Raw genomic sequence first — 27,629 nt, forward strand, 5'->3', positions numbered from 1 at the left:
TGTCAACCAATCTTTCGGGGTCTGAATATTTAGATGAATGTAAAATATTGAAAAAAAAAAAAAGAGTTTGATCTACACGATTAAATCAAGTCTGCAATGAGACATACTGTGAAGAACTATAAATTAATTCACAGCATTTCTACCCATTAATGGGTAATGAGGCCCAAAGTCTCTAAGCTGGCAACACTGAGTCACTCTCGCTCTGTCAGATTTTGAGATTGATGTTTTTTCTTGTTGTTGTTGTTTTTCGGGGAAACCAAAAACTGTCCAACATACGCAGTACCCTTGAGTCCATTCATAAATGACTTGCAACAATGGTATCTTTACTGAACTGGTGACGTTTTTTTTTTTCTTTTACTGGAAAGAATAGCAGCTATCTGTTCAATGTCAACATTTCCTGCATGAGTCTGACTGACAATCTCTTCGAAGCTTGTCTGAAGGGAAACACTTTCAGGAAGCGCTGACATCGTAGGATGCTGAACATTGTGATGATAACAGTGGAAGCCACCGTGGACTGTCAAGAAATCCCTGGGATCCCCACTCCACCAGTGCACACCTCAAAAATTGGGTTTTTGCACACATAAATGCACAGTAGATCCTGTAAGAAAATATTGTACAGTATAAGGTCACATCAAAAAGTTGACAGACAATATCAAATATTTTAATAGAAAAACATTCAATAGTATAGTTACAGAAAAAGTATCTGAACCTTTTGGTATTTCTCACATTCCTGCATAAAATCACCATCAGTTGTGATCTGATCTTTGTCAAAATCACACGGATGTAAATATTGTGTCTGCTTTAACTAAAACCACCCAAACATTTATAGGTTTTTAATATTTTAATGAGGATAACATGCAAACAGTGACAGCAGGGTGAAAAATAAGTCAACCCTCTGCCTAAGGAGACTTAAAGAGCCATTGAAAACCATTTTAACAAACATTTTAAGTCACGTGTGTGCCCAATCACTGAGGAGTGGTTTAAAGTTGCCCTGCCCACTATAAAACACACACCTAGTAAGAATTGACTTGATAAGAAGCATTGACTGATGTCAATCAATCAAATTTATTTATATAGCCCTTTACAAAACCCGAAAGGCCCTCAAAGTGCTTTACAACAAAACATGGCTCAAGATAAATAAAAGGCAGGAAAATATTATATAATGACATTAAAAAAATAAAACAAAGACGGCGCATCGCGATAAAAGTCCAGCAAAAACAATAAAACCGATAAAATCCAAAGACATTAAAAAACCCTTAAGCAAATAAAATAAAACTAGCTATCCTAATCTGTGTAAAAGGCAAGTCTAAAAAGGCGTGTTTTTAGCAGAGACTTAAAAAGACCTACATCCGTGGTGGTGCGGATTTCGGGGGGAAGGCTATTCCACAGCCTGGGGGCAGCAACCGCAAAGGATCTGTCTCCCCAATATTAAAGTTTCGACCTCTGAACATCTAAAAGAAGCTGGCCGGTCGAGCGAAGAGTCCTGTCAGTTACGAAAAGTTAATTTCCGATAAATAAGATGTGCATCATGGCTCCGTCTGAAGACCTCCGATCAAGGATTGTTGATTTGTATTTAGCTGGGAAAGGATACAAAACCATCTCTAAAAGGCTGGATGTTCATCAGTCGACAGTCAGAGTTGTCTACAAACGGAAAGAGTTTGGCACTGTCCACCAAAGATGACGCCAGGAGTTCAGCGCAGAATACTCAGTTAAAAATGAACCCTTGAGTGTCTGCTAAAGACTTACAGAAATCACTGGCACAGTCCAATATCTCTGTGCACATATCAACTATATGTAAAACAATGGGCAAGAACTGTGTTCATGGAAGGACTCTACAGAGAAAGCCACTGCTGTCTTAAAAAAAAAAAAAAAAAAACATTGTTGCTCGTTTAATGTTTGCAAAAAGGCACATGGACACTCCACAGACGCTTATGCAAAATATTTTGTGGACTGATGAAACCAAAGTTGAATTGTTTGGGAGAAACTCACAACGTTGTGTGGAGGAAAAATGGAACAGCTCACCAACTTCGATACTTCATCCCCACCGTGAAGCACGGTGGAGGGAGCATCATTATTTGGGGCTGTTTGGCTGCCTCGGGGCCTGGACAATTTGCAGTCATTAATGGAAGAATGAATTCAAAGTTCATCAGGATGTTTTGCAGGAAAACCTTCGGCAGTCTGTCACAGTTGAAGCTAAAAAGAGGATGGATGCTGCAAAAAGACAATGATCCAAAACACAGAAGTAAATCAACTTCAGAAGGGTTTCAGAAGAACAAAATACACGTTCTGGGGTGGCCCAGTCAAAGTCCACACTTGAACCCTTGAAAGACAGCGATTCATGCTAGACATCCCAGGAATCTGACTTGACTACCACAGTTTTGTAGAGAAGGGTGGGTGTCTGGTTGAAGTTATTGCTGTTGGGCACAAAATATTAAATGAGATGGTTCACTTATTTTTCTGACATCTGTCATTGTTTGCATACTATCCTCATTGAAATATTAAAAGTTATGTTTGGAAGGTGTTAGTGAATGGTTTTTTTCATCTGTGTGATTTTGACAAATATCAGATCACATTTGATGCTGATTTTATGCTGAAATGTGAGAAATGCCAAAAGGTTCAGGTACTTTTTCATACCACTGTAACATAAACTTACACACTTAATATTACACATTTAAGTTTCACCTTTCACAAAATACACAGGGTCCAATAACTGCATCAAGCGCAGGTTGCAATGACTGATGCAGTGGAGCCCCACAAGGGGGTTTGCTACTTCAGTGTAATTTTAAATGGCCAGTTCTTGTTGTTTCTGTGGAGAACATTTTGTAAGCCCTCGGGGGCCACTTTAGTGGCTGGGGTCTAAAGCAACTGCTTGGCTTGCCTGTTTGCTAATTCCGCCTGGAAATGCGTGAATGTACAGACTGATCGGATTACTTTTATTGCGTTAAATATTAGGTGAATAAAAGACACTATTTCTATAACGTGATATTGATGTTATGAATTCTGCGATGGGCTAGCAACCAGTTAAGGGTGTACCCCACCCCTGTGAGCCATAAGCGTATTTTTTTTGCCAAAATAGCTTTCGCAGTTGCAATAATATATAATGTACATTCAGGAATATTCCTAATTGAGTTCAACAACTGCTTTATCGACGATATTTCTCATTTGGCTCATTAGAACTATAAGTTCTTTCAGAAAAGAGACTGTATTGATTCCTTTATCCAATCAAAACTTCATCTTCAATAGATTCTATGAAAGATGACATTTGTGGGGCCAAATTGGTCTCTTGTCAGTATTTCTAATGCATTCAGCTGTGCGTAGATTAAATAAGAACGCAGGGAGACTAAAATATCTACCGCAGTAACGTTCTTAATTGTATATCAGCCAAAATGTATGCTGGGTATTGTTGGATTTTGCCAGTATAACTACATTACTGTTGTACTGATTCATCTCGGTACAATGTTATAAGGTCCTCAGAAAAGGTATAGTTAGGAAAGTTTGCTGTGTTTGTCGGTTTTAATGTTTCACCCAGACCTCATCATCTCCATTAAACACTAATAGCTTTTGTAATGAAAATAAGAAAATTAGCCATGATTGGTCTTTCATTTTCTCTCTGAATATCCTTGTCGATTGGTTTGAACTTTGTTCCTTTTGTTCATTGGTTTGCATCTCTAATGGACTCCGTGGCGTCAACCCTATTTGTGCCCTTCTTACCACTAATCTGTATCCTCTTGTGAAGAATTAGCTGAGCAATGATAATTCACGCACAATAACATCACACCCAGCGCTCGGATTCAGGCTTAATTGTCTCTCATTTAGGCAACGTTGTGTGACCGAGCAGTAAGAAGGAAATGGTATGAAAATGTGATATCGCAATTATAGGAACAATAAATCAAGGTTTTACAACCACAAAATCGTGCTCGTGACATCACTAAGATTATTTTGAATTGAAGCAATGACAATTTATCAAGTATTGTACAGTCTGACATACTATTACAATGTGGCCAGATTTTTGGAATATTTTGTATATGCTGTATAATACTGGTAAATATTATACACCACATCATCCATATGAATTATTTTACCGTACTATATGCTATTACATGACCATATTAGGGCTAAAAAAATATACATCATGGCATTCCGACAAGAAAAATCTACAGAAATGAAAGCTCACCCACCCGTCCAAAGAGTGCCCTCTAGTGGAGAAAACTTATTTCCTACTATGAGATTAAAACGATCATGTCTCCGTTTTTCCGTGTCTATCTGTGCCGAATATACACTGGGCGAGACATTGAAACCAGTCCTTTCCTGTAACGGTCTGACAACATGGAAATAGTGATAGTGATCATTTTTAACCCAATAGGTTATACTAGTAGATATGCTTCTGCCAAGAATCGAGATATCGTTTTAAAAAGGTGTCAATGTTTAAAAATAAATAAAGGAACCAACAAGTTGCTACCAATATCTTCCACCATAATAGTGTCTCTGTTAACTCTGCTGTTAATTGGCTCGATGCCTAATCCTTTTAGACTGGGAGGGGCATTTTTTTTTCATTCGAAACAAGAGTATTCACAGTCACGCTCTGATTTTCAGGCCATTTACAGGTCATCTTCTCATACCTGTCAACCCGAGGCCATTGGCAATCTTACAAATAGTGACTTATGCCCTTACAAATTGATGACTAATCTTAGTTTTGTATAGCGTGCTATAAAATAAAACTCCATTATTAAAATAATAGTAATTTATTGGTAATATTGTCACATATAACCTGGTGCAATCAAAGAACAATCAATATCTTCAGCTACATCGTTACTAAAATTTAAGTGACTTTTGTTATAATTGTGTGTTGCACTTTTGGCAATTTCTATCATGTTTTTTGACGGCTGCATTTACCGATGCAATCTTTGAGTCAGGGAACATTCCTTTTGCTAATTCTGAGAAGTGATCAGCAATAGTTGCAGGCAAATTGTTTTTGGCAACTAATCGGCAGAATAAAATCTCCGCTTTCGTCACTTTTCATTCTGCAGACTGCATCTTTATGACCAGTGTTAATCTTACTTTAAAAAGTAATTATATTTACAAATTACTTCTCCCAAAAAGTAATTGAGATAGTAACTCAGTAACCTGAATGTAAGAGTAATTAGTTACTTGGCAAAGTAACTGGTGTTACCATTTCAAGTTTTTTTTTTTTTTTTTTTTCCACAGTCCTTCATGGTAGAAGTTTACCCATGTTGACAATTACAGGCCTATCTAATAATTTCAAGTGGGAGAACTTGCACAATTAATGGTTGACTAAATACTTATTTGCCCCAGTGTAGGTGGAAATGGGTGATTTGACCGAGGATTCAAGGTAATGTAGTATAGATATATGTATGTATGTGTATGTATATTGCACCATGCATGCACTTTGAAACGTTGTGGGGAAAAAAATTGGTGCTACTTTAGCTTGAAATATTTACGTAAAATGAATGATAACTGCCTGTTTTTTTTTTTTGCTTTCAACCAAAAATCTAGACGGTTTTACGTTCATATCAATAGAAATTCTGCGATTTTCAAATTAAAGCAGTTTTTTGATGGCACCCATGTTGGATTTTGTATCCATACACAATAGCTTTACATTCAAATAATCAAGTAATTGTAGGCCAAAATTACTTTTTTTTTTTTGTTTGTTTTTTTTTTTTGTTTTTTTGGGCGGGGCAAAAACTTTAAACTTTTTTAATTTAGACGTTTCTGTGTCCATTAAAAATAATGCTTTTGCGCGTTTTTTTATGTAACATTTCAATCTAAAAACAATGGCTAAATAGCCGGCAAGACGTGCTGAGGCAATAGTGATAAAAAAAAAAAAAAAAAAAAAAATTGCAGTTGTATATAGAAAAATGCAAAAATTGCTTATGTTGAGTAACATTAAGATGATTCTGCATGCTTTCCTCAAGTATCAAGTTTCTGATGTGAAAATGGAGTGAGTTGTTAGCTGTTGAAAATTGCACTAAATAAAATTTAAGTGGCTGCTTTGGGCAAAAACTTAAATGTTATGTTAAATATTGCCATTGATCCTGAAAATATAGGTGATTATCTCTGCATTTTGTGCATCTAGCGTAAAATCTGAAAATTGTAAAGCCATTTTAAGTTGTTATACTACTATACTTGTATTTCTCGTCCAATTACATGTGGTGTGCCCCAAGGCTCCGTCCTGGGACCGAAACTTTTCATCCTATACATAAATGACCTGCATCTAGCTTCTAATCTAAAAATGGTGCTTTTTGCGGATGACACAAACATCTTCTGTTCCGGAAAAGACCCCCAGAGTCTATTTAAACAAATAAATGTGGAATTAGCTAGACTGCAAAAATGGTTCGATGCAAACAAATTAACTCTTAACCTTGAGAAAACTAAATACATAGTATTTGGAAGAAAAAATTTGGATACGAACCTAAAGATACTAATAAATAATGTAGAGATACAAAGGGTACAACAGCACAAAGTGCTAGGCATAATTATTGATCAACGCCTAAACTGGAAGCCTCATGTAGATAGACTGAGAAACAAAATTGCTCGGAGCATCTCAATTCTCTATAGAGCACAAAACATGTTAGACACGAGGGCTCTCCAAACCCTATACTGCGCACTCGTCCTTCCACATTTCAGTTACTGCTTGGAGATCTGGGGACGAACTTATGAAACGCACCTCAACCCACTCTTTGTTCTCCAAAAGAAAGCCATTAGAATTATTCATGGAGCTTCCTACAGAGCACACACCAACGAGCTCTTTATCAAGTCCAAAACACTGAAATTGCATGACTTGGTCGACTACAAAATAGCTCAAATGATGTATAAGGCCAACACAAACAGTCTTCCAGCAAATTTGCAAGCTTTATTCTGCATTAAAGAATCCTCCTATAAACTGAGAGTATCCCGAACGTTTTCCTACCAGTCCATTAGGACTAAAATGAAATCTTTTTCCGTTGTAAACACTGGGGCTCGACTATGGAATACATGTGATGCAGCACTAACGAACATAAACTCATTAAACTACTTCAAAAAAATGTATAAGAAAAGCATAATAAGCCAGTACATTGCCCAGACATAACAATAACAGCACACACGATACAGATAAGAATGTCCTCACACCAAACCAGGCTAAATGCCAGGGACAACTAGAGATGACATAACAATTCTGTGACGCGCCCCGCATCTAAATCACATTACGGACTCTGCTTCTGCTACGTACACGCTGAACTTCCTCCGGAGGCAATTATGGAATTGGTTAACTGGGCCCTGAGTTCGATGGATGGAATATTCTCTACGATGCGACCCTCCTCTGGACAAAGGCCTTGCCCAGTCACCACCTTCACGTCAGGATATGTGGAGGACGCCTGGGGCAAATGGAGACCGCTATGCCTAACGTCCCTCCTGATAGAAGACGCTGAAGATCTATACATCTTTGGCACGCCGCTGGCGCTTGCCTTCCTGATGCTCCTGGCTGCTCTCTGGGTTCGTCGCTTCTCGATCAGGATGAAGAACCAACTCCATGACGCAGCGGAGATCGTTCGACGTAACGGCGTCCAGTTGGCCCTGTTAATGAAGGAACAGGCAATACTAAGTGACGCTGCCGCACGACTGGCCACAAAGATTGACGTGGAGCTGCGTGATCAAGAGAGATTCGCTCGTGCCAACCGGGCCAGAGATGACAATGACTAAACTCCTAATGGGATGCTGACTACAAATCAAAGTGGATGCAACACATGCGAGCCTCCAAAGCACCCCTAGCTTTCACCACTCACCAATCAAGGACATGTACTGATCGAAGTTACATAAATTTATTTGTGAAATCTCCATGGAAATTAATGACTTTTTGAACAGTAGGCGCTAGACTGTCATTGGACTGATCAGGAGCTGTTGCTTGTGCGACCTTGGTGGAAGGGGGACGGGTCCCGATAAGCTTTGGCTTTTTTTCCGTTCCCTTTGTCATGTCTCTTTTCATCTTCTGGGATAAACAAATATTCCCCTTTTTTTCTTCCTCTTTCCTTTTTTTTTTTTTTTTTTACGTTGATTTTAATGCTGATGATGATGATGATGATGATGACAATAAATTCAATTCAAAAATTGGGATATTATTCAGGAACGACTTTGAATTTTTTTTTTTTTATGCCGCTGCTCACGGTGACTCGTATGCCTAAGGGAGGTGCCTGTTTTGGTTTTAGGTCGCTCGTGGCTTTGGTTTTGAAAATATTTGATTTTTAAGTTTTTGAAAATGGGCCCCTTAAGGAGCGGCCCAGTTTCCCCGTCAACTGATAGTGAAGACTGTACATGGCGTGGTAAAACTACTCTTAAGTTTTTTTTTTTTTTTCTCAAAAAAGCTACTCGAGTAAATGTATTGTTGTTGCTTTTAACAATCATTTGTTTGGTTCTCAATGTATGGAAATTGTGTCTGTGCGTTATTTTTTGCCATGAACTTCGGACAACTACCGGGATAGTGGAGATTGATTTTGTTAACAAGTTGTCTGTCAGCTGATCGTACGTAAACATGATAGTGTAGAGACAAGAAACATTCTGCAGGGCTTTCTTGATTTTGTTGTGAAGACCATTTGGGATTGGGATAATGGGGCTCAGTTTAGATTTGGCAATGAGATGTAATGCTGTTGTAAAGGGAGAGGCTGTTGTTTACCTCTGCCAATAAGAACAAGATAAGACTCTTCCAGGGCTTGCAGGAGTAGAAACAAACTGTTCAATCTGATTTGACGTTAACAAATGACTTGACAACGGCTCTGGATCTGTGGCACAACAATTTACTCTGCTCTGTGCCGTCGTTGCTCCCTCGCCACTCGCCACATCAACATTCAGGCGCTGATTAAAAATGAATGCATCGCACATGCCTTTTAGATAATTAACAAGATTTGCCTGCGGCTCCTACTTTGTATGAGAGTATGTTAAGTTTATTTTAGGAACACTGTATAACCTATATCATATTTGGTGATAGAATATACTAGTATATTGTGGGACTTTGCACGTGACGATATCTGAAAGTTTAGCTGACTTTGCGGCTCTATCAAAGCAGTGGTGGCCTATTTACGTGGAGTACAATATAGTCTCTACCTTCGGGGAAGCCCTCAGTTTTCCCTAAAACAAAATGAGACCTACTTTTTTTGTACATAGAGTAGAAATGTCTCAATCATTTCCTAGAGACATTCATAGAGGCTTTCAGATTCAACCAATGAAATGGTACAGAAGACTTTATAAAAAGATGACCCAATTTTTTTTAGTTCTATAGCCAGGTTTTCATCGTGAGTATGACATGATCTGCATATTGTTTCGGCATGAACAGTGTCTTTGACAATGAATGTGTTTTGTGATAGGTTTTCACAGACCCTGTCTCTCAGTGCTTTGATGTAGTGTCTTTAGCTGTGAGTGCAAATAATCTCTCGTTTTCTTTTGTCTGGTCAGCACACTTGCACAGAATGCAAAAAAGGATCCATGGAACTCTGAGACGCAAACTCGGGTGATCACAGTAATTGTAGATTAAAAGAAAAACGGTCGTACTAACCATTTTTAAATTAACTTTTGCTTCACACACAGATTATTTCTGCAAAGTAAAATGCATTATTCCAAGCTGATATATTTTGAATTGAACTTGGCAAAGTCATATAATATGGCTTGTTGCGATTTACATTGATATTGGGGCTACGTTGCCGCTCTAGAGATGGATATTCTTTCTAAAATGACAACCTTCAATACTAATGAGTGGTTCCAAAGCAGATTGTTAAATGACTGCAGACTCTTTTGGGGTGGGGGGGATCCACTACAAACAAGCAGTTTTTGCCTGTCAATATCCTACGTCATGGTTTCAATACCGCAAAAAATTTTTCCGTCATCGCGTCCCTAAGGTATTAGATTCTTTTTTGCAGGGAGAAATCCCTCGCTTGCAGCTGCTAGGCTAAACCTTCCTTCACCGGTTGTTGCTCAGTGTCAGTCAGCTGTGCTGCACGATGGCTGGAGGAGGTGAAACTTTTCCCCCATCGAAAAAAACGAAATCGCGGGTACGGGAATACTTCAGTGATAGACTGCTGCGGCTAAGAGGAGGGCCAACTGACTTGTAAAACATGTTTTCGGAGGGTGGCTGCCAAGAAGGCAATATCTCCAATAGGATTTTGCATTTATACAAAATTAAAGGTTAGTAAATACTATCGTGAATGTTTCCCACCAGCTACGAGAGTCAACTCCAGCGTGTTTAGTGTGTCTAGCGGTGGTAAAACATGGTTGTTTTTCTATCTGGCAACTGTCTCCGTTGAGTGTATAATGTAAACATGATACGAGTCATACACACATACATTTTATGGAAAATTTATTTTTGTTGTGGTTGTAATAATTTTGAGCTGTGGGTTAGGCTCACCATTTATTTTAATCTTTATTAGAATGTTTTTTTTTTTTTTTTTCCCCCTGAATTCACATTATACTTACCAAAATTTTCGCACTATAAGGTGGACCTGACTATAAGCCGCCACCCACCATATTTGGTAAGAAAACTGCATTTGTTCACATATAAGCCGCAGCTATCCCCTCTGTATCATGGGATATTTACCGGTAACACTTTATTTGACAGCGGTATCATACGACTGTCCTTAAACCAAATGAACCATCATTGCTTCAAGAAGCTTCATTTGGCCATTATTACTCCCTTGGGGGAGACAGTCAACCTCTGCTGTCAACACTGTTGTTGTCAAACATGCCTCCTAGCATTCATTGCAACCCTACAAATGTAAATGACAAAATAATTCATGTTCTGTGCTAATTTTTTCTTCAGTTACTGTTCTAGTTTCATTGCTATTTATGGTATTTGTTAACACTTTGTCAGTGGCGCCATAAGACTGTCATTAGACAATCATAACCATGACATGACACTGGCATGAGCATTAATGAACGCTTAAAAGAGATATTGTGTTATGTGGCAAATTATCTCACTTTTGAATAGATGAAAAAGATCCAAACTGGACATACGGTAATTGGAGTTGGTGACATAATTTGACACTTAATGACATCTGTCATAAGCATTCCGTAATGCCCATGATTGTGTCATGTCATAAAATTGTCAGGCTTGTTCTTTTCATTTTATTTTTTTTATGACTGTGGTCACGCCAGCTTCGTGCTTAAAAGCAGCGCTCAAGCTAGACGCTAATGCCTACATTACTGCTGTCCTCCGTGCCTCTTGGTCTTTGCTGACGTCATTGCGGCATGAATTCCGATTGGGAGTCTTGACTGTTCATACGAAAGTGACTCAGATCGGATTTGAAATGGTCCACTTCTATGCTACTTGTCCTGTTCAGACTGTCAAGTTAATGCCTGAATCGAGTCGGAAAAACACGAAAAAATCGGATTCGTGCATTAAGACCTGTAGTATGAACCTAGCCTTAATGACATCCGTCATAAGCAGTCATAAATGCCTATAATAGTGTCATGTCATAATTATGAAGTTTTTATGTCACCTCTGTCAAATAAAATGTTACCTATTAACCCAAATAAATCAACTAAGCCGCACTGGACTATAAGCCACAGGATTCAAAATGAAGGAAAAAAATTAGCGGCTTATAGTCCGAAAATTACGGTATCTTCCAATTATTTAATGTTTTGAAAAATAAAAATCCTGTTCAATGGATAAGTTTTTGTAGTATTAAACCAAAGTATCTCAAAGTAGCACATTTTAGAGCTGTAATTGAAATACAGTGAAACCGTGATATCTTGTCTTAAGGCTATCATACCGTCAGAATATCATACAGGCACATGCCTACAACATACCGTGTGCTAAAATTGTTTCAGTGGACAATGCACATATTACATGGTGTGAGAATTCTTTTGTGAGTGTCCTCAGATATATATATATATATATCATTATATACATTGTCAATCTGTTGTTGACCTGCAGCTGGATGCATTTTCTTATTCAAAACTTCCTTTAGCACATTGCCCCACTGACGGAAAATGTCCATGGGGAGAAAATATATCACCAGTCACAGTGGTGTCCTTTATCTTGATAGGCAGAACCTTGGGACAATCTGTGAGTCACCCATATTTTATTCACTCGCTCTAGGCAACGCTCTGAGGAATTGTACTTTGCGAGTCTTACGTGGTAGACGCACCCTTTTCTACAATGACCAGGTGTTGCAATCCAGCCCATCCTTAAGTAGTATAATAGACTGACCTTAAAAAAATCTGGGAAAAACTTAGTGTCAGAATTTATACTTTCAAGTGTATCTTTTTTTAATGATAAGTCTGTTTTTGTTGCTAAGATTTCCTGGCGAGAAGGAAAATAATTGGATCCAGTAGCCGTGCATTTCAGTTGCTTTACGGTTTTGGGCCCCCTTACTCACAGACAGAAAGATAAAAATACAGTCAAATCAAGCTAAACAAGAAGCTCTGCCCCAATCTGATTCAACATGCCCGTGTGAAGATCTTCATGTTTTTGGCCCATTGCTTAGATCATTATCCAAATCTGTGCATGTATGCGTGTCACTTTTGGCAGAGCTCACAGTTGTCTGCTGTACCCCGGCGATGAGCTGCCAGTGAAATATTGAGGCGGAAAATCTGGTTTCGCTTTCATTGCAGTCTGTTTTTAAAACACCTGCATTGTGTGCATATGTGTATGACTCGAGGGGTAAATTCGATTTTTGTGGAAGGTTTGGATGTGTTCTCGGAAGCCTGCATGAATTTAGATTCACTTGATAATCTTTTTGTTCCAGCACATATGTGCAGAAAATAGTCTGTTCTAAATGATCGTTCAAATATGTGCTCTCCTAACATGGACAAATACAGTACATAGTGATGGCCAAAAGTATTGGCACCCCTGCAATTTAGTCAGATAATGCTCAGTTTCTTCCAGAAGACTATTGCAATTAAAAATGCTTTGATGGTAATATCTTCATTTATTTTGCTTGCAATGGAAAAACACAAGAGAATAATTTTTATTTTATTTTATCATTATCATTTTACACAAAAATAGGCCGGACAAAAGTATTGGCACCCTTTGAAAAATTGTGTAATTAACAGCACCTGTTACTTACTTGTGGTGGCAATAACTAAATCACACCTGCAGCCAGTTAAAATGGATTGAAGTTGACTCAACCTTTGCATGCTGTAAGGGTGCCATTAACTCGCGCTAGCTTAGCCACTCCTAACAAATGACTTGCAAACGAAACTGAATTTGTTGAAATCAACTCCACCAACTAACTAAACTAGTGCTGCAACGATTAGTCGATTAACTTGAGTATTGATAAAATATTAATATTTGAAGATTTGTTTAATTAAAGTGGCGTTGTAATGTTTTCTTTTGAAAGTGTTTGCATTGTTTTATTGATTTGGGTGGATACACTGCTCTTTAGTCTGCCTCATTCACATGGCTGAATCCATTTGCTCCCTGTTAAGACAAACATAAGCTGAGATATTGTTTAAGCTAATTGTTTGACGCTCACGCTGGCGAGAACAGCCTCACTTACACAATAAGTTGCCACAGACTGGGCTACCACTCGTGTTACAAGGTAAACGTGGATCAACACATTTGTGCCTTTGATCGTAGAGCTGCTTAGGCTTCGCTGGCAAAATCAAAGCTACAAACCTGCCAATCATCGTTAACTAAAAGTAGCAAACGCAAGCTGCAATGCTTAGAAGTAGGGAGGATGAGAGGCTGTATGAAAATGAAGCAGAAAAACATAAATATCTTTAATTAAAAACCAGACAGTTTTCACCAGTTTCCTCTGAAAAATGGTGCGATCGGCCAGATTTCCGATCACGTGATCGGATCAGGACATCCCTATGATTTACTATAGTAAATGTAACGAGTCACATGATATTTTGGAGGGAAAATGACAAGCAGTACTCAATTTGGACATTTAAGAATGTATGTATCGTATTTTTCGGACTATAAGTCGGTTTTTTTTTTTCCATAGTTTGGCTGGGGGTGCGACTTGTACTCAGGAGCGACTTGAGTGAAATTATTAACACCTTATGATATCATTTCGCTCTGCGATTGGCTAGCAACCAGTTCAGGGTGTCCCCTGCCTACTGCCCGTAGAAGAGCGACAGCTGCGTAGCTCTGACTGAGTGAGTGGGCGAGTTAGCGAGAGAGAAAAACTGCTGTGAACCTACGTTCATTGTTTATGCTTTAAAATATCTCTACAGAGGCAACGCCTGTGTGTATCATCTTTTCAGTTGCTGTTGTGTGTTTTTCACCCGCGATCGGACACTTAGAGCCAGTTGTGTGGTTGTTTGAACGATGTGCTAATGCTAGCGAACGCATGCTAACCGTATGTGTCATTGTAAAAGCACCTAATTATCATTCATTTACATTGATGCGAACCTGTTTGGTATCGAGGACGGAATTGATTCAGAAAATTATACGGACGTCCAGCATCGTCATTTGGGAGTTTAGCCCGCTGAATAGCCAGAACCGAGCCGTAGCCAGACAGTATATTCGCATTTCGTTGTTCATGCACTGTACACTTATTCAGCATGTTATTCTCTATTGTATTTTTATATTAAATTGCTTTTCAAGATGACATGTCTGTTCTATGTGTTGGATTTTATCAAGTAAATTTCCCCCAAAAATGCGACTTATACTCCGATGCGACTTGCTTATTTTCTCTTTGTCGGGCATTTTATGGCTGTTGCGACTTATACTCAGGAGCGACTTGTAGTCCGAAAAATACGGTAGTTCCTATGTAGTGTACTCACTTTTGTGGCCAGGGGTTTAGATATTAATGGCTATATTTTGAGGGGAAAATAAATGAACCCTATTTTATATAAGCTGCACACAGACTACTTTTCATTGTGTCCAAGTATCCTTTTGTCACTGTTGTCCTATGAAAAGATATACTTAAACATGTGCAGAATTGCGAGGGGTGTACTCACTTTTGTGATGCACTGGAAATTTTCCTGTTCGAGATGTAAGCAGACTTTGTCAGCGGTTTATTTGGGAAGTCAAGCAAGGTTGTCTAATTTCATGAAAAGTGAGGATTGTGCCTTACAGCGACACAATTGAGTAATCTTGAGAATTTTAACAAGCCAGACAAATTTGAAAGTTCTTCAGACGAACATTAAGACATCTTTTCATGTTCGAAATAGGGCGAAAAATTAAAATCAACACTTGACATTTCAAAACCGTCAACGCACTCTTAAAAAATGTCAGTGACTCAGTGCAAATGGTTTTGTTCTGAGAAAAGCATGTTAAAGAAAACTGTATATCAGCCAGCTGCATTGTATTAAGAGGGCAGCAATAAAAAGGCCTCTTGTAAGCAGCATGTAGGTTTTTTTTTTTTTTTTTTTTTTTTTTTTCTTCAGAGTAACTTTAAGAAAAAATTGTTCAATGCACTTTGATACGCTAGTTTCTCAGGTGGTTGGTTGTTCAAAAGGTTATCATAGCTTTGGATTTAAAACTTTATTTTCAAGGCAGGTAGGCTATTTACCACTGACTGCAGTCTTAGGACTTTCTCAGTATGTGATAGGCCTAATGTTGGTGTCTGCGGTGAAATATTTGCTGTTGCCTTGGTAACTTTTCTAAAGGTGAACTTCAGGATCTTTTTTTTTTTTCCCCCAATTTTAAAACTGCAGCGCCCCAGGGAATATTAGTCTTGCCCAAAATAGTTTCTCGTCACAAACCGTAATCATACTTAAACTTTCAGAACCCACAAAATGATTACAGGTTAATACTCTACATGGGATTTAATATTCTGTAAAAATACATCTTGAATCTTTGGATCATTTTCAGCTTTTAAATACTTTGCTAATGATTAGAACTGTTTGACAGAAGTGGAGTACAAGACACAATGGTCGTGTTGTTGCCGTGATTGAGATTTAGCAGTGAGGCATGTTTACACAAGAGACAAGAGTCCAGACAGAGCCCCAAATTGCCTGTGTTGCTATGTATTTTCCTGTGCAAGACGACCCAATCCTACAATTTATCAGTAAAAGCCTCTGCAGGGCCTCATCTCACCAACTGAATCCAATACTTATTCCATAAAGCAGGTGAAAGGGGGTGTATTGGGAGGATTTGATCAGTGTCCCCACAACTCCAAGGTCATAAATTGAATCTGACGGGTTGGAGTAATGCTTGCCTCATTCCCTTGGTGACCACTTTGCTCACAGAATAGAGCCTTGTGACTTTCTCTCAGCTGTGTACCTTGCAGGAAGGTAAACTTAATTTCCAAAGTTTTCAAGATGTTCCTTTAGGGTTGCATGATGAAGGAGGTGGTGATAAAAAGCTCTGTCTCAGCAAAGAATCCAATAACAGAGGCAACTGAAATACAAGGGGGCACACAAGAGGGCCGATGCCAATGGCAAGAAGTTCCATTATAAACGGCTAAACTGAAGCTGATGTTGTCAGGGGAGAAAGACAGACAATGGAAGTGTGCTTAAAATCTCCTTGGTTAAAGGAATTATTGCTGCTTTCAAACTTCAATGATACAGTGGAACATCAGTTTTTGTTGCCTTTTATTTTTTAAAAAAACAAGCTTTTATTAACAACTCGCGTAATTCCAAGCCTCCCGTTTTGCTCGGCAACCCTCGGAAAAGTTGGGAGAACATTGATAATAAAAGCTTGCTTCGTGGAAATGTGCCTTTGTTTGTTGTACTTGTTTTACACAATAGGACTGAAAGCTTTATGTATTGGCAATCGGGTTGTATACAAAATGTCATACAGTCGCACCCAAGATCCGAAATTAATTTGTTCTGAGGTGGCTTTCATCATTTCTTCTATTGCCTCTTTACTTGTAATGCTTTGTTGCCCCCTAGTGTAACTAAATGGTAGGTTCAAGCTCATTCTACAGAAGTTATCACATGACGTAGGTTCAAGCTCACTTTAATACCTACTGCAATTATTCCTCATCTTTCGTATGATTAATTTTTCGTAGTTGGTATGAAGCGGAAAAACCTTCGGGGGGAAAAACTTCTCATGTAATTTTTCCATGCATCCAAGCTCTCATATCTCGAGGTACCACTGTATATACTATGTGTACATTGGGCCGAGCTATATGTAGACATGTGCCGATTACCGGTTTCAAGGTATACCGTGGTATGAGAACGTCACGGTTTCAAAATGACAAATTCCATCATACTGTCCCTACGGTATTGGCTTTTATTTATTTTTGTCCTAAAAATGCAAAGAGAAAATCCCTCGCTTGCAGCTGCAAGGCTCAACCCTCCCCAACTGGTTGTTGCTCAGTGTCAGTGAGTCAGCTGCACTACACAGTGGCTGGAGGAGGTGAAACTCCTGAACTTTTTCCCGCATCGAAGAAAACAAAATTGCTGGAATGGGAATACTTCGGCTACAGAAAAGTTAGACAGATGCGGCTTAGAGGAGGAGGGCCAACCGAAATGTAAAACATGTTTGCTGAGGGTAGCTGTTGAGGAGGCAATACCTCTAAAGCTGAAACGAATACACAAGCTTAAAAATTGATTGGCGTAATTTTATTCGCCTCGAAAAATAGTTTAATTTTTCCAGCTCTAAGCATCACGTTTTGCCCGGACTACTTTTAATGCGGGACAACGCGTTGTCATGTCTGTAGAGGAAGAAGCAATAATACCTGATTACGGCTGCGACAAACTATGCCCGCATGATGCCACGGTTGTATAGGTAGAGTCTCATAGATATCACATGTATATGGAACTACATGTGACATGACACTCAGCGGCATTAGCAGATGTAAGGTGTGTTTTTGTGAACATTTTTTTTTTTTTTTTTTTTTTTTTTTTTTGGAGAGATAGGAATATTATTTTTGTTGTGCTTTCACTAAACGATACTTATGTATGTTGTGAAGGAGTTGCCAATAATCGGCACGGTCCAAAGAACGCCTGTGTCCACTTGCCTTTACTGTATAACATATATCTGTACATATCTTACCCAAAATACAACAAGACACATAATTGCCACTAAAAGAAAGAAAACTTACCGAAATATGTGTGGAGCACAAATAGCAATTTGCATTGCATTGTGAATACAGCATAAACGTCTCACAACTACTGATTCTCCCACGTTTAGAAGGAATAACATGAGTATGGAACGGCGCTGCCCCCAAGCGGCCGGTGGCATTCTCTTCACTCTTAATGTCCATAAACGGCCTCATTGTAATCTGTTTGAGGCAATATGCGAGCAGGTCATTCAGTGCATGCGTTAATTGCGTCAAATATTTTAACGTGATTAATTTAAAAAATTAATTAACGCCCGTTAACGCGATAATTTTGACAGCCCTAACAAAAACATAATAAAGCTGTCAGATTTAGCTCAGTAGTCATTGCTGAATAAAGCGCTTAGTAGCACTGGTGTCTAATGTGCTCCAATACAGCAGGTATCAGACATTTATTTTGAACACTGTAAAAACTCAATCCTATCAGGACTTAAGTTTTAAGTTAGTCGAAATTGTAACTAGAACTTAAAAATGGCTTGACAAAAATGGAAATTCAATTGAAACACGCAGGAAAAACTCCTTTTAACTTTTAAGTGATGTTTAATCAAGAGTACAGACATTTTAGGTAAGAAATATGATTTTTTATTTTTATTAAATATATAAGATCTAAAGTTTTTTGAGTGAAAGCCGGGAATTTTAGTTTTTTTCCCCTAGTCACTTCTGAGATGCAATTGTTGGCTGTTCTCAACAATGTACATCGAAAATAAAGACATTGATTTTCTGAAAATGGTTCAATATTAGGTGAAATGTTTTGTCGTGTATATTTATAATTGCTCTTTACCAAAAAAAAAAAAAAAAAAAAAATCCGATTAATCGATAGAATTTTCAGTCGAATACTCGATTACTAAAATATTCGATCGCTGCAGCCCTAAATACCTCCAATATGATTTTGCACTTATACAGAATTTAAGGTTGGCAAACTGTCATGAACAATTCCCACCAGCTATGAGACTTAGCTCCAGCGTGTTTAGTTTGTCTAGCGGTGATAAAAAATGTTTTTTTTTTTTTTTGTTTTTTTTTTTTTTTGTTTTGTTCTTTTTCTTTCTGTGTTGTGAAAGGGAAAGGAGGAGAGAGAGTGTGTGTGTGTGTGTGTGTGTGTGTGTGTGTGTGTGTGTGTGTGTGTGGGGGGGGTTATAATGTAAACATGATACAAGTCATACATGTGTTTTTTTATGGAAAATAATTCAATTATTTTTGTTCTGATGGGAATGTTGAGCTGTGGGTTTAGGCTCACCTAAGGGACTGCATTTATTTTAATTTTACGTAGAATATTTTTTAATTTCAACTTTGCGTTATACTTATGTTCCAATTTGCTAATGTTTTGAAAAATAAAAATCCTGTTCAATGGAAAAAAAGTGTTTATGTATTTTTTGTAACCCAGATATCTCAAAGTAACACATTTTAGAGCTGTAGTTGCAATACAGTGATATTTTGGCTTAAGGTTATATCGTCAGAATCTCTTACCGGCACATGCCTAGCTATATACATAGTCAAAAGGGCTAAAACAAAATGCAGTCATTTTAATATTAAAAAAAAAAAAAACTGGCAAGTCAAGGAAAATGCACACTTAGCATTTTACCAAAGGGCTTCATTTAGTTGTTGTCTAGCAGTGGCAAATTCAAATTTAATTAATATCCTGAAAAATAATTGCCTCGGGCTAATTTCGGTCAATTATGAATAATAATGTCCCTCCTCGTGCACAATGCATTCAGAACAACCTAATTATGCTGACATATTTTGCACAATGGTGACAATTATTGAAAGTATGCCGTATAACTCCCGTCTTGTCAAGACAGAAATTATTAATGCTCTGTGGCTGTGCCATCTTTTGTTATTTTTGATACATTCGATGACATTTCTTTTTGGGAAGGATTGTGAGCAGGCAGTTTCGGCCTGATGGTGCTGTTTTTGTTGAATATCAATGTCAGACCATTGCTACACGAGGGACAACTTGTTTTTCGTCATCTATTTTCAGAAGAGAGGGCTCGACGTGGGACTTTTCTCTTCAACAATCTGTGTGCCCTGAAAGCGGACCCGGGGCCTTGCAGGGCCTTAAGGGACAGATTCTTCTTCAATGTGGACACGGGCCGTTGCGAGCAGTTTGAATACGGTGGTTGTAGAGGGAATAAGAACAACTTTGAAACCCTGGAGGCATGCCAAAAAGTGTGTCTCGTCTCAGGTGAGTACTAACCTACTGTTGCTTATGCATGACATGACTAACCGGGGGGGCGGTGGGATCAGTAATACTGATCAAGGATCCCAAATAGTTGTACTTTTATAGTAACTGTCTAAATGTGCGATGGCACAGTTTATGTTCAAATGTCACTTAATCAAAGGGTTGTAGCCGCAGTACACTACTTGTGTCTGAAGATTTTGCTCGCAAAATAAACCGGCTGAATGATGGCTCATATCTCAAAATCCTCCCAAGTCAGATCACTGATATATCAGGCACCTCGATCAACACTTAACTGTATAGTGTTAACTACTGTAAACAAATTGCATTTTCATATTTGTTGGCACCTAAATTGTCAGTTAACAATGTCATATTGAGAATGTCACATTATACTATGCAAGTTTTCAGGTGATGCATTATTAAAGCAAGCGGTTCAAAATGAATTTACGACCGCCTTGTTCCCTCTACTGGTTAACTCTGAACCTATAGATGGAGCCCCTGCAGGGGTCCTCAAATACCAATCTTGAAGGTCCACAATTGTTTTTTTCACACAAGCAAAGGTCCAATTATTAATGTCGATCAAGTACAAGGCAGGTTGAAGGTGGTAAAGGTGGTTTTCTTTTGACCAAACAAAAATACAATGCCGGGTGCGACTCGCGTTTCAGTGCTGCGGTCCATCCACTCTACTAGCAGCATGCAGGCTCTCTCAACCAATCAGCATATCTTGTCATAGATATGAGAACAGAAGTGGGAACATAGAAGATATTTGACTAAAAATGAAACAGAATTTAGCGACAGAATAGTACCGCGTAGCGATAGATCAGAGAGTCATACAAATAATATATATTAAAAAAAAGGGTTTTTTTGGGGGGGGGGGGGGGGGGTGATATTGGCTCTGGGTCCGCAGAGAGATGTGCTGTGGTCCGGTCATGGTCCGCTAATTGAGGACCCCGGCCCTAAAGAGACATCGACAGAACTGCGAGGGCTGGGCGATATGACCTTAAAGGGTATGTCATGCCCTGGGAAATTTTTTTAATATTCCATCATTTATCCATAAACGCATGCCTTTTGTATTCATATCATGCCACTTCGTGTAATTACACACAAGAAAATGAGAGAAATTTGGCTCGATTGTCAAGCTAAAACGACCGGTGCCCGAGATCTGGCAGATTGTGTGCGTGACTTCACAACAAGTGAAGAGAGTGCCACCGGCCACTAGGGGGGGCAGCGCCTGTCTGCATCATTATAATTCCTTCATAGTGAGGGGAGAATTAAGGGTGTTTTGAGCTGTTTATGCTGATGCATTGTGTTCGTCCTGTACATATTCCAGGTTCCCTCATGAAGAAACATCCCTCGTTGTCAATAAAAGAGAATTCAGAATTGACATGAGGGGTGTTTCTTCAACAAGAAAAAGGCTCAGTGCTTTAATTCTGAATGGCGGCGATGATGGCAGACAATTTCGTTTCTAGTTTCAGCGACGAATCCGACGTAGAAGGACGTAACAAATGTTCATCTAATGGTGACGAGGAGAGTTACGAAGCTTTAATCGGTGTTTTAGGTTACCAATTTGGGCCCAAACGAACGCCAATGCAGCGTAATGAAACGGTCATTGAGGGGAGCAATGACACTGATGAAACATCGGCAGCAGATCGTGTGGGGAAACACCAATGATTTGTTTTGCATTTCTTTTTGTGAAGCTGATACACCGTGACTGCAAAATATAGGAATGCATAGAATAATTATCATTTATTGCGCTATCATAGCTTTTCGCTCTGCCAACAGACACAAATATGAATGGGATCAGAGGATTTGTTCTATATATTTTACGAACGATAATTTATACATGTGTCCAGTCCTGTATCCAATGCGTGACATGGTTTTTATTATAAAAGAGTACTCATTATGGCCATTTCGAGCTTGGCTGCTCCCCTCCTTTGCTTAGCTTTAGCCTCCTTTGCCACTCATCGTCCTCTTTCTTGATATCTCGGGACATTTAGCTGGCTGCGCGTGTATGGTCCGCACCACATCTCCTTTGAGCAGCAATCTTTTAGCAAAACCCGATTTCACTTGTCCATAGTTCGAGAAGCTTTCAGGTGGAAAATGCGCACCACAGAAAAGCGTGCCGGAGGCTGTGTCTAGAAAATTAGCCCTCTTTGCACGGACGAACTTTACCCATTGTCTGCGTAGTCCAGCTTTTTTTTTTCGCGTTCGGGAACTCATGGATACTATATTCCGATAAATAACTATTTGTACACCACATAGCACAGCAGTTTTGAACCATTTTTGTGATGTTTTCGTCAAACAAACCCCAACGCTACTCTCTCGTCGTTAAAAAACAATGGCACCTGACTCCGCCTCGACTGTCCATCACTTGTCGTGACGTCTCCGCCCCATTTGGCTGTTTCCAGAACACTTTCGGAAATGTTCGTCATTTTCGATCTATTTTCGATAATTGCTCATTAATGTGTTTTTTTTTTTTTTTTTGTTAACTTTATCAATATTTGTTATCTGGCACATAACGGTTCTATTGATGTCTCACACCCCCTTTGCCGCTACATACCCTTTTAAGCACGTATCACGGTAAATTAAGCAGATTTACCCCAATGACGATAAATTCACCCAAGCGGACCGTTATATAATTTGAAAATCTGAATCAATGCATGAAATACAGATCAGCCGTTTCTCATTGATTTATTTACCAGCTTTCAATTTAATATATTTAACAATTGTACATGCAGTCTAAACATTAAGTATATAAAATGTATTGCAAACATTAAGATAGGAATATTTATCACAGCTTGTGTGGCTTGAACAATGTACATTGTCAAAATCAATATGCCTGTGCAAACATGTCATTGTAACACAAATGACTTACACCTTGAACAGTACACTTCAAAAAGACAACTTGGTGTTAATGGCTGCTGTGACATGATCACTCAACAGAAGTGTTTACGTCAAGGTTTCAGTTTTTTTTTTTTTTCCCCGATGCATTTTTTTTAATACATGCAAGCACACATGAACCCCCACACAGGAAAAACACTCACATTAAAACTATATTGATCTTCTGCAAATAAAACATTTAAGATTTTATGACGGCAGTAATGACACAGAATTAAGCACATACAGAAAAATAGCTGGCACCATTAAACGGTCATATTATAATTTTCACTGTTGGATTGTACTTTATGCTAAATGCTTTACAATCACAAAAGCTATCAGAGAATTCACATACAGTACAGAGATAAAAAATAACGCGACATACTAATTGCTAGATGCAGTCCGTGCCCAATCCACTCATTAAGTAAAGCGGTTTCGACAAGGTTAGAGCCGCTATCGGATTCCATCACGTTAATTTGTAGCGTTAGCCGCTAGCATTAGCTTGTGGCTGGCGACCAGTAGAAAGCACTGAAAGCACCCGCTCCGGAAATTGTGAGAACAAGGGAGGACAGCGGGTGAAAGTCTATCTGGATGCCGCCAAGAGTCTACTTAATGTCGGGAGAAAAATTGGCGAACCTCCATTAAGCCAAACCCATCACGTTTGCTTGTAGCATTAGCCGCTAGCGTTAGCCTACCGGGTTTCTGTTTGGCTTCCTGATAACCACGTAACTCCATACGTAATCACACTGATTGCTTTCTTAAAAGGGAATTAACATAGTCGAGCAACAGTCAAAGTGGGATGAAAAGACTTTCTTTATTAAATTACCGAATTTACTGACATGGTCAAAATTACGTCGGTCATCGTGAAGAATTTCGGTAACGGTAAATTTTCGGTTTACCGCCCTGCTCTATCTGGTGCGCACCAGATGGTTTCTGGTAAACTTTATATTGGCATTATATAGCATTTAAACTAGCTGACTTTTGCTATGCAAGTTAGCCAATTGTTCTTTTATAAGATCCATATTTATTTGTTTTTATATCATAAATAAAAATTGATTATAGAAAGTACACGTCCAGGACTGTCTGCGGTTCGCTAGAGAGCATTTGGATGATCCAGAAGAGGACTGGGAGAATGTGTTATGGCCAGACGTGTACTTTCTTCAGCAGGGGGACACGTCTGGCAGTGCATGATTTGAGTCCCTGGTGGCGCATTGTGTTAGATAGTAGCCTTTGTTACTGTGGTCCCAGCTCTCTGTAGGTCATTCACTAGGTCCTCCCGTGTGGTTCTGGGATTTTTGCTCACCGTTCTTATCATTTTGACACCACGGGGTCAGGAGGGAGTTGAAAGTCCGTGTTGCCCAACGACAGCCCCAAAACATCACTGCTCTAGGGGAGATCTTCATGGAGGAATGGGCCAAAATACCAGCAACAGTGTGTGAAAAGCGTTTGAAGAGCTACAGAAACATTTGGCCTCAGTTATTCCCAACAAAGGGGACATAACAAAGTATTGAGATGAGCTTTTGGTATTGACCAAATACATATTTTCCACCACGATTTGCAAATTCTTTAAAAATCAAACAGTGTGACTTTTTTTTTTTTTTTTTTTTTTTTCCCCCCCACATTCTCTCATGGTTGAGGTTTACCCATGTTGACAATTACAGGCCTCTCTAATATTTTCAAGTGGGAGAACTTGCACAATTAGTGGTTGACTAAATACTTATTTGCCCCACTGTACATGCCTTTAATTCTGATCCGACCACTAATAACAGAGGAGTGGAAATTTTAGTGTCTTTCCCCTAGAGCACAGGTGTCAGATTCCAGAAAGGGCCTAGTGGGTGCTGGATTTTGTTCCAACCCATAATGCGCAGAGAGGTTAACCAATGAACTTCCTGCTGAAACAATCAGCACCTGACAAAGTTTAACTGATTACACATGTAAAAGATCTAATTGGTGAAAAGCTGTCCTCTTCTTTGGTTGGAAAGCAAACCCGCACCCACTAGGCCCTTTCTGGAATCTGTTTGACACCTGTGCCCTAGAGGAACGAAGTGAGAGAGAACTTGAGACCTCCCTCATGGCGGTCCAAAAAATATAAAGATAGAGGAGCAAAACTAGTGCTTTCTGATAAATGTAATTACTGGATATAGCACTGTGTACTTTAAAGGCATGTTTACAAAGCATAGTCCTCAGTGTTGACTCTTTTGTGTGTGTGGAGCTATCGATCATTCCATCCATCTTTCGCAGCTTCATTAATTATTCAACTTTTGAAATTGAAATTATAACTGTTGGAGATGTTATGATTTGCCCTAAATCGTTTTGCAATCTTGACACCGTAGCGCCTTTCAGTGATGACAGGAAATATGAGTTTAGGTTATGCTGTTTCTCACTATAACACAATTAAAGGTCAACTGTCAGATATGCAGACTTCACAGCACCTTTCTCTCGCGGTACTTTAAGAGCAGCCTTGACGGTGGCTGCATATATTATGCTACTCCACACATTCCGTTTGGCTTTTAATATGACTTATCATCGAACCGCATCTTTTTTTTCCTGTCATCATGAATTCACAAAAGCGAAAATATTGAATAGCCGGCCGTAACTCTTCTGGTTACAATTCTCCCCTGTTGTATTTTTCCTCATTCTTGCAATCCAGCTACAAACAGGATGTGTTGTTTTCTGTAAAGTTCAGCAGGAAATATGCAAATTGGACTCGCCGTCGGTGCTCAAGCGACTTTGATCTACATAAATTGCCCTTCCGTGTGCTGGCACTTGCGCACGTATCAACAATTTTAAACTGTGTGTTATTTTAAAGTGCTTGCTCGCAAGACTGATTTTGTCTGACGTGTTGATTTCTATTGAAAACTTCAGCGAAGCCAGACCAGAGGGTCAATGAAGAATTTACATACAAATAAGTTTTGTCGTTGATGACAGAAAGTTCCACTCCACAAAAAGGCAAATTGGAGCTGTGGCAAAGTCCCTCATTACTATCAAGAGTTTGAGAATGGGTTCTTACTTCCATAATGAAAGGACTTGCTTACTGTGTCATAAACTGCAGCTCATTGTTGAATGTTAATATTTACAGATATCTGATTGTGTTCCTACTGTCTACTCTGCTGCTGTGAATGAATATTTATACAATAGGAACATAATCGCTTATTAAGCTAAACTATTTGTTGTGACAATTTTCTCCTAAATTTCTGATCATTTTTACAAGTTGATCTCATCAAATTATTATTCTGACTACTATAAGATATTCTACAAATAAATCAGCACATTGAGTGCTGGCCAAAAATATTGGCACACCTTCAACTGTTAGACAATGCTCAATTTTTCCCAGAAAATGATTGCAATTACAAATTCTTTGGTAGTAATATCTTCATTTATCTTTTTAGCAATGCAAAAACATAAAATGACCCCCCCCCCCCCCCCCATTCTCTTTACACAAAACTTCCAAAATGGGTCGGACAAAAGTATTGGCACCCTTTGAAAAATCCTGTGATGCTTCTCTAATTTGTGTAATTAACAGCACCTGTTACTTAACTGTGGCAATAACTAAATCACACTTGCAGCCAGGTAAAATGGATTAAAAATGACTCGACCTGTGTCCTTGTGTGTACCACATTGAGCATGGAGAAAAGGAGACCAAAGAATTTTCTGAGGACTTGAGGAGCAAAATTGTGAGGAAGCATGGGCAATCTCAAAAGACCTGAATACTCCCTTGTCTACCGTGCGCAGTAGAGGCGTGTGAAATTTCCGATTCTTAGATTATTCGCGATTCGGCCGATTCGAGAACGATTCACAAACATCCAAATTCCGATTATTGAATTACACCAGGTAAAGCAGAAATAAAACCGTCAGCGCGGTCTTCAGGATGTAATGAGGAACGGACCGAGAGTAAATATCATGTTCAGCTCATGCCGCTAGATTTAAAAATAATAAAAATAATAATAATAATACCTGACTGCGGCCGCTACAAACGCTACAGCGCCCAGTTACTAGTTGCTACAAACATATGGCTATGATAGATTTCACATATATCTACAACTAGATGTGAAATGACACTGCCGTGTTAGATCATATACCAAGAACTAGATGTGAAATGACTTTCCCACGCTAGTAAACAGGCGCCATCTTAAAGCAGTAGACTTCTCTAGAAGGCTCTGTTGTAGCGAACCTAATTACTTTTTTAAAGATAAAAAAAACCCAAATCAGATTCAAGTCAAGATTTTGCTATCTTTAAATGATGAAAGTTTTAAAGCTTTCACATGTCGAAAGTAGAAAGAAGGGAAATTATGGAATAACGGGAGCAATTTTAACAACTTAACGTTTGATTCACAACATTAAATTAATTGAATATAATTTAAAGCTGCCGATACAGAATGGGGACTCGAGTATTTTATTTACGGTTTTTAACGGTTAACTTGACTTTAACTGAAATAGTAGTTTGTTTAGCCTGAGAGGATTTTTGAACAATTTTGGAACTAGTGTAGAACAATTTAAAAGCGTGGGGGGTTTGTGGTGCATCAATAATCGATTTATAATCGAATCGGAGCCTCTGAATCATGATCGAGGCGTTAGATGCCCAAAGATTCCCACCTCTAGTGCGCAGTGTGATCAATAAGTGTAAAGCCCATGGCATT

At 38.8% G+C, this 27,629-nt stretch overlaps 1 protein-coding gene across 1 annotated transcript in view; it reads left to right on the plus strand.

Moving 5' to 3' along the window:
* tfpia (tissue factor pathway inhibitor a) overlaps positions 1-27,629 on the plus strand; it is a 54,117-nt gene that overhangs the window by 10,902 nt on the left and 15,586 nt on the right. The window contains exon 2 of the mRNA XM_057853192.1: positions 19,918-20,121. Coding sequence (XP_057709175.1) covers positions 19,918-20,121 — 204 coding nt within the window. The remainder of the gene's footprint in view (positions 1-19,917; positions 20,122-27,629) is intronic.

Source organism: Corythoichthys intestinalis, chromosome 12, assembly GCF_030265065.1.
Source record: "Corythoichthys intestinalis isolate RoL2023-P3 chromosome 12, ASM3026506v1, whole genome shotgun sequence".
Taxonomy (NCBI): Eukaryota; Metazoa; Chordata; class Actinopteri; order Syngnathiformes; family Syngnathidae; genus Corythoichthys; species Corythoichthys intestinalis.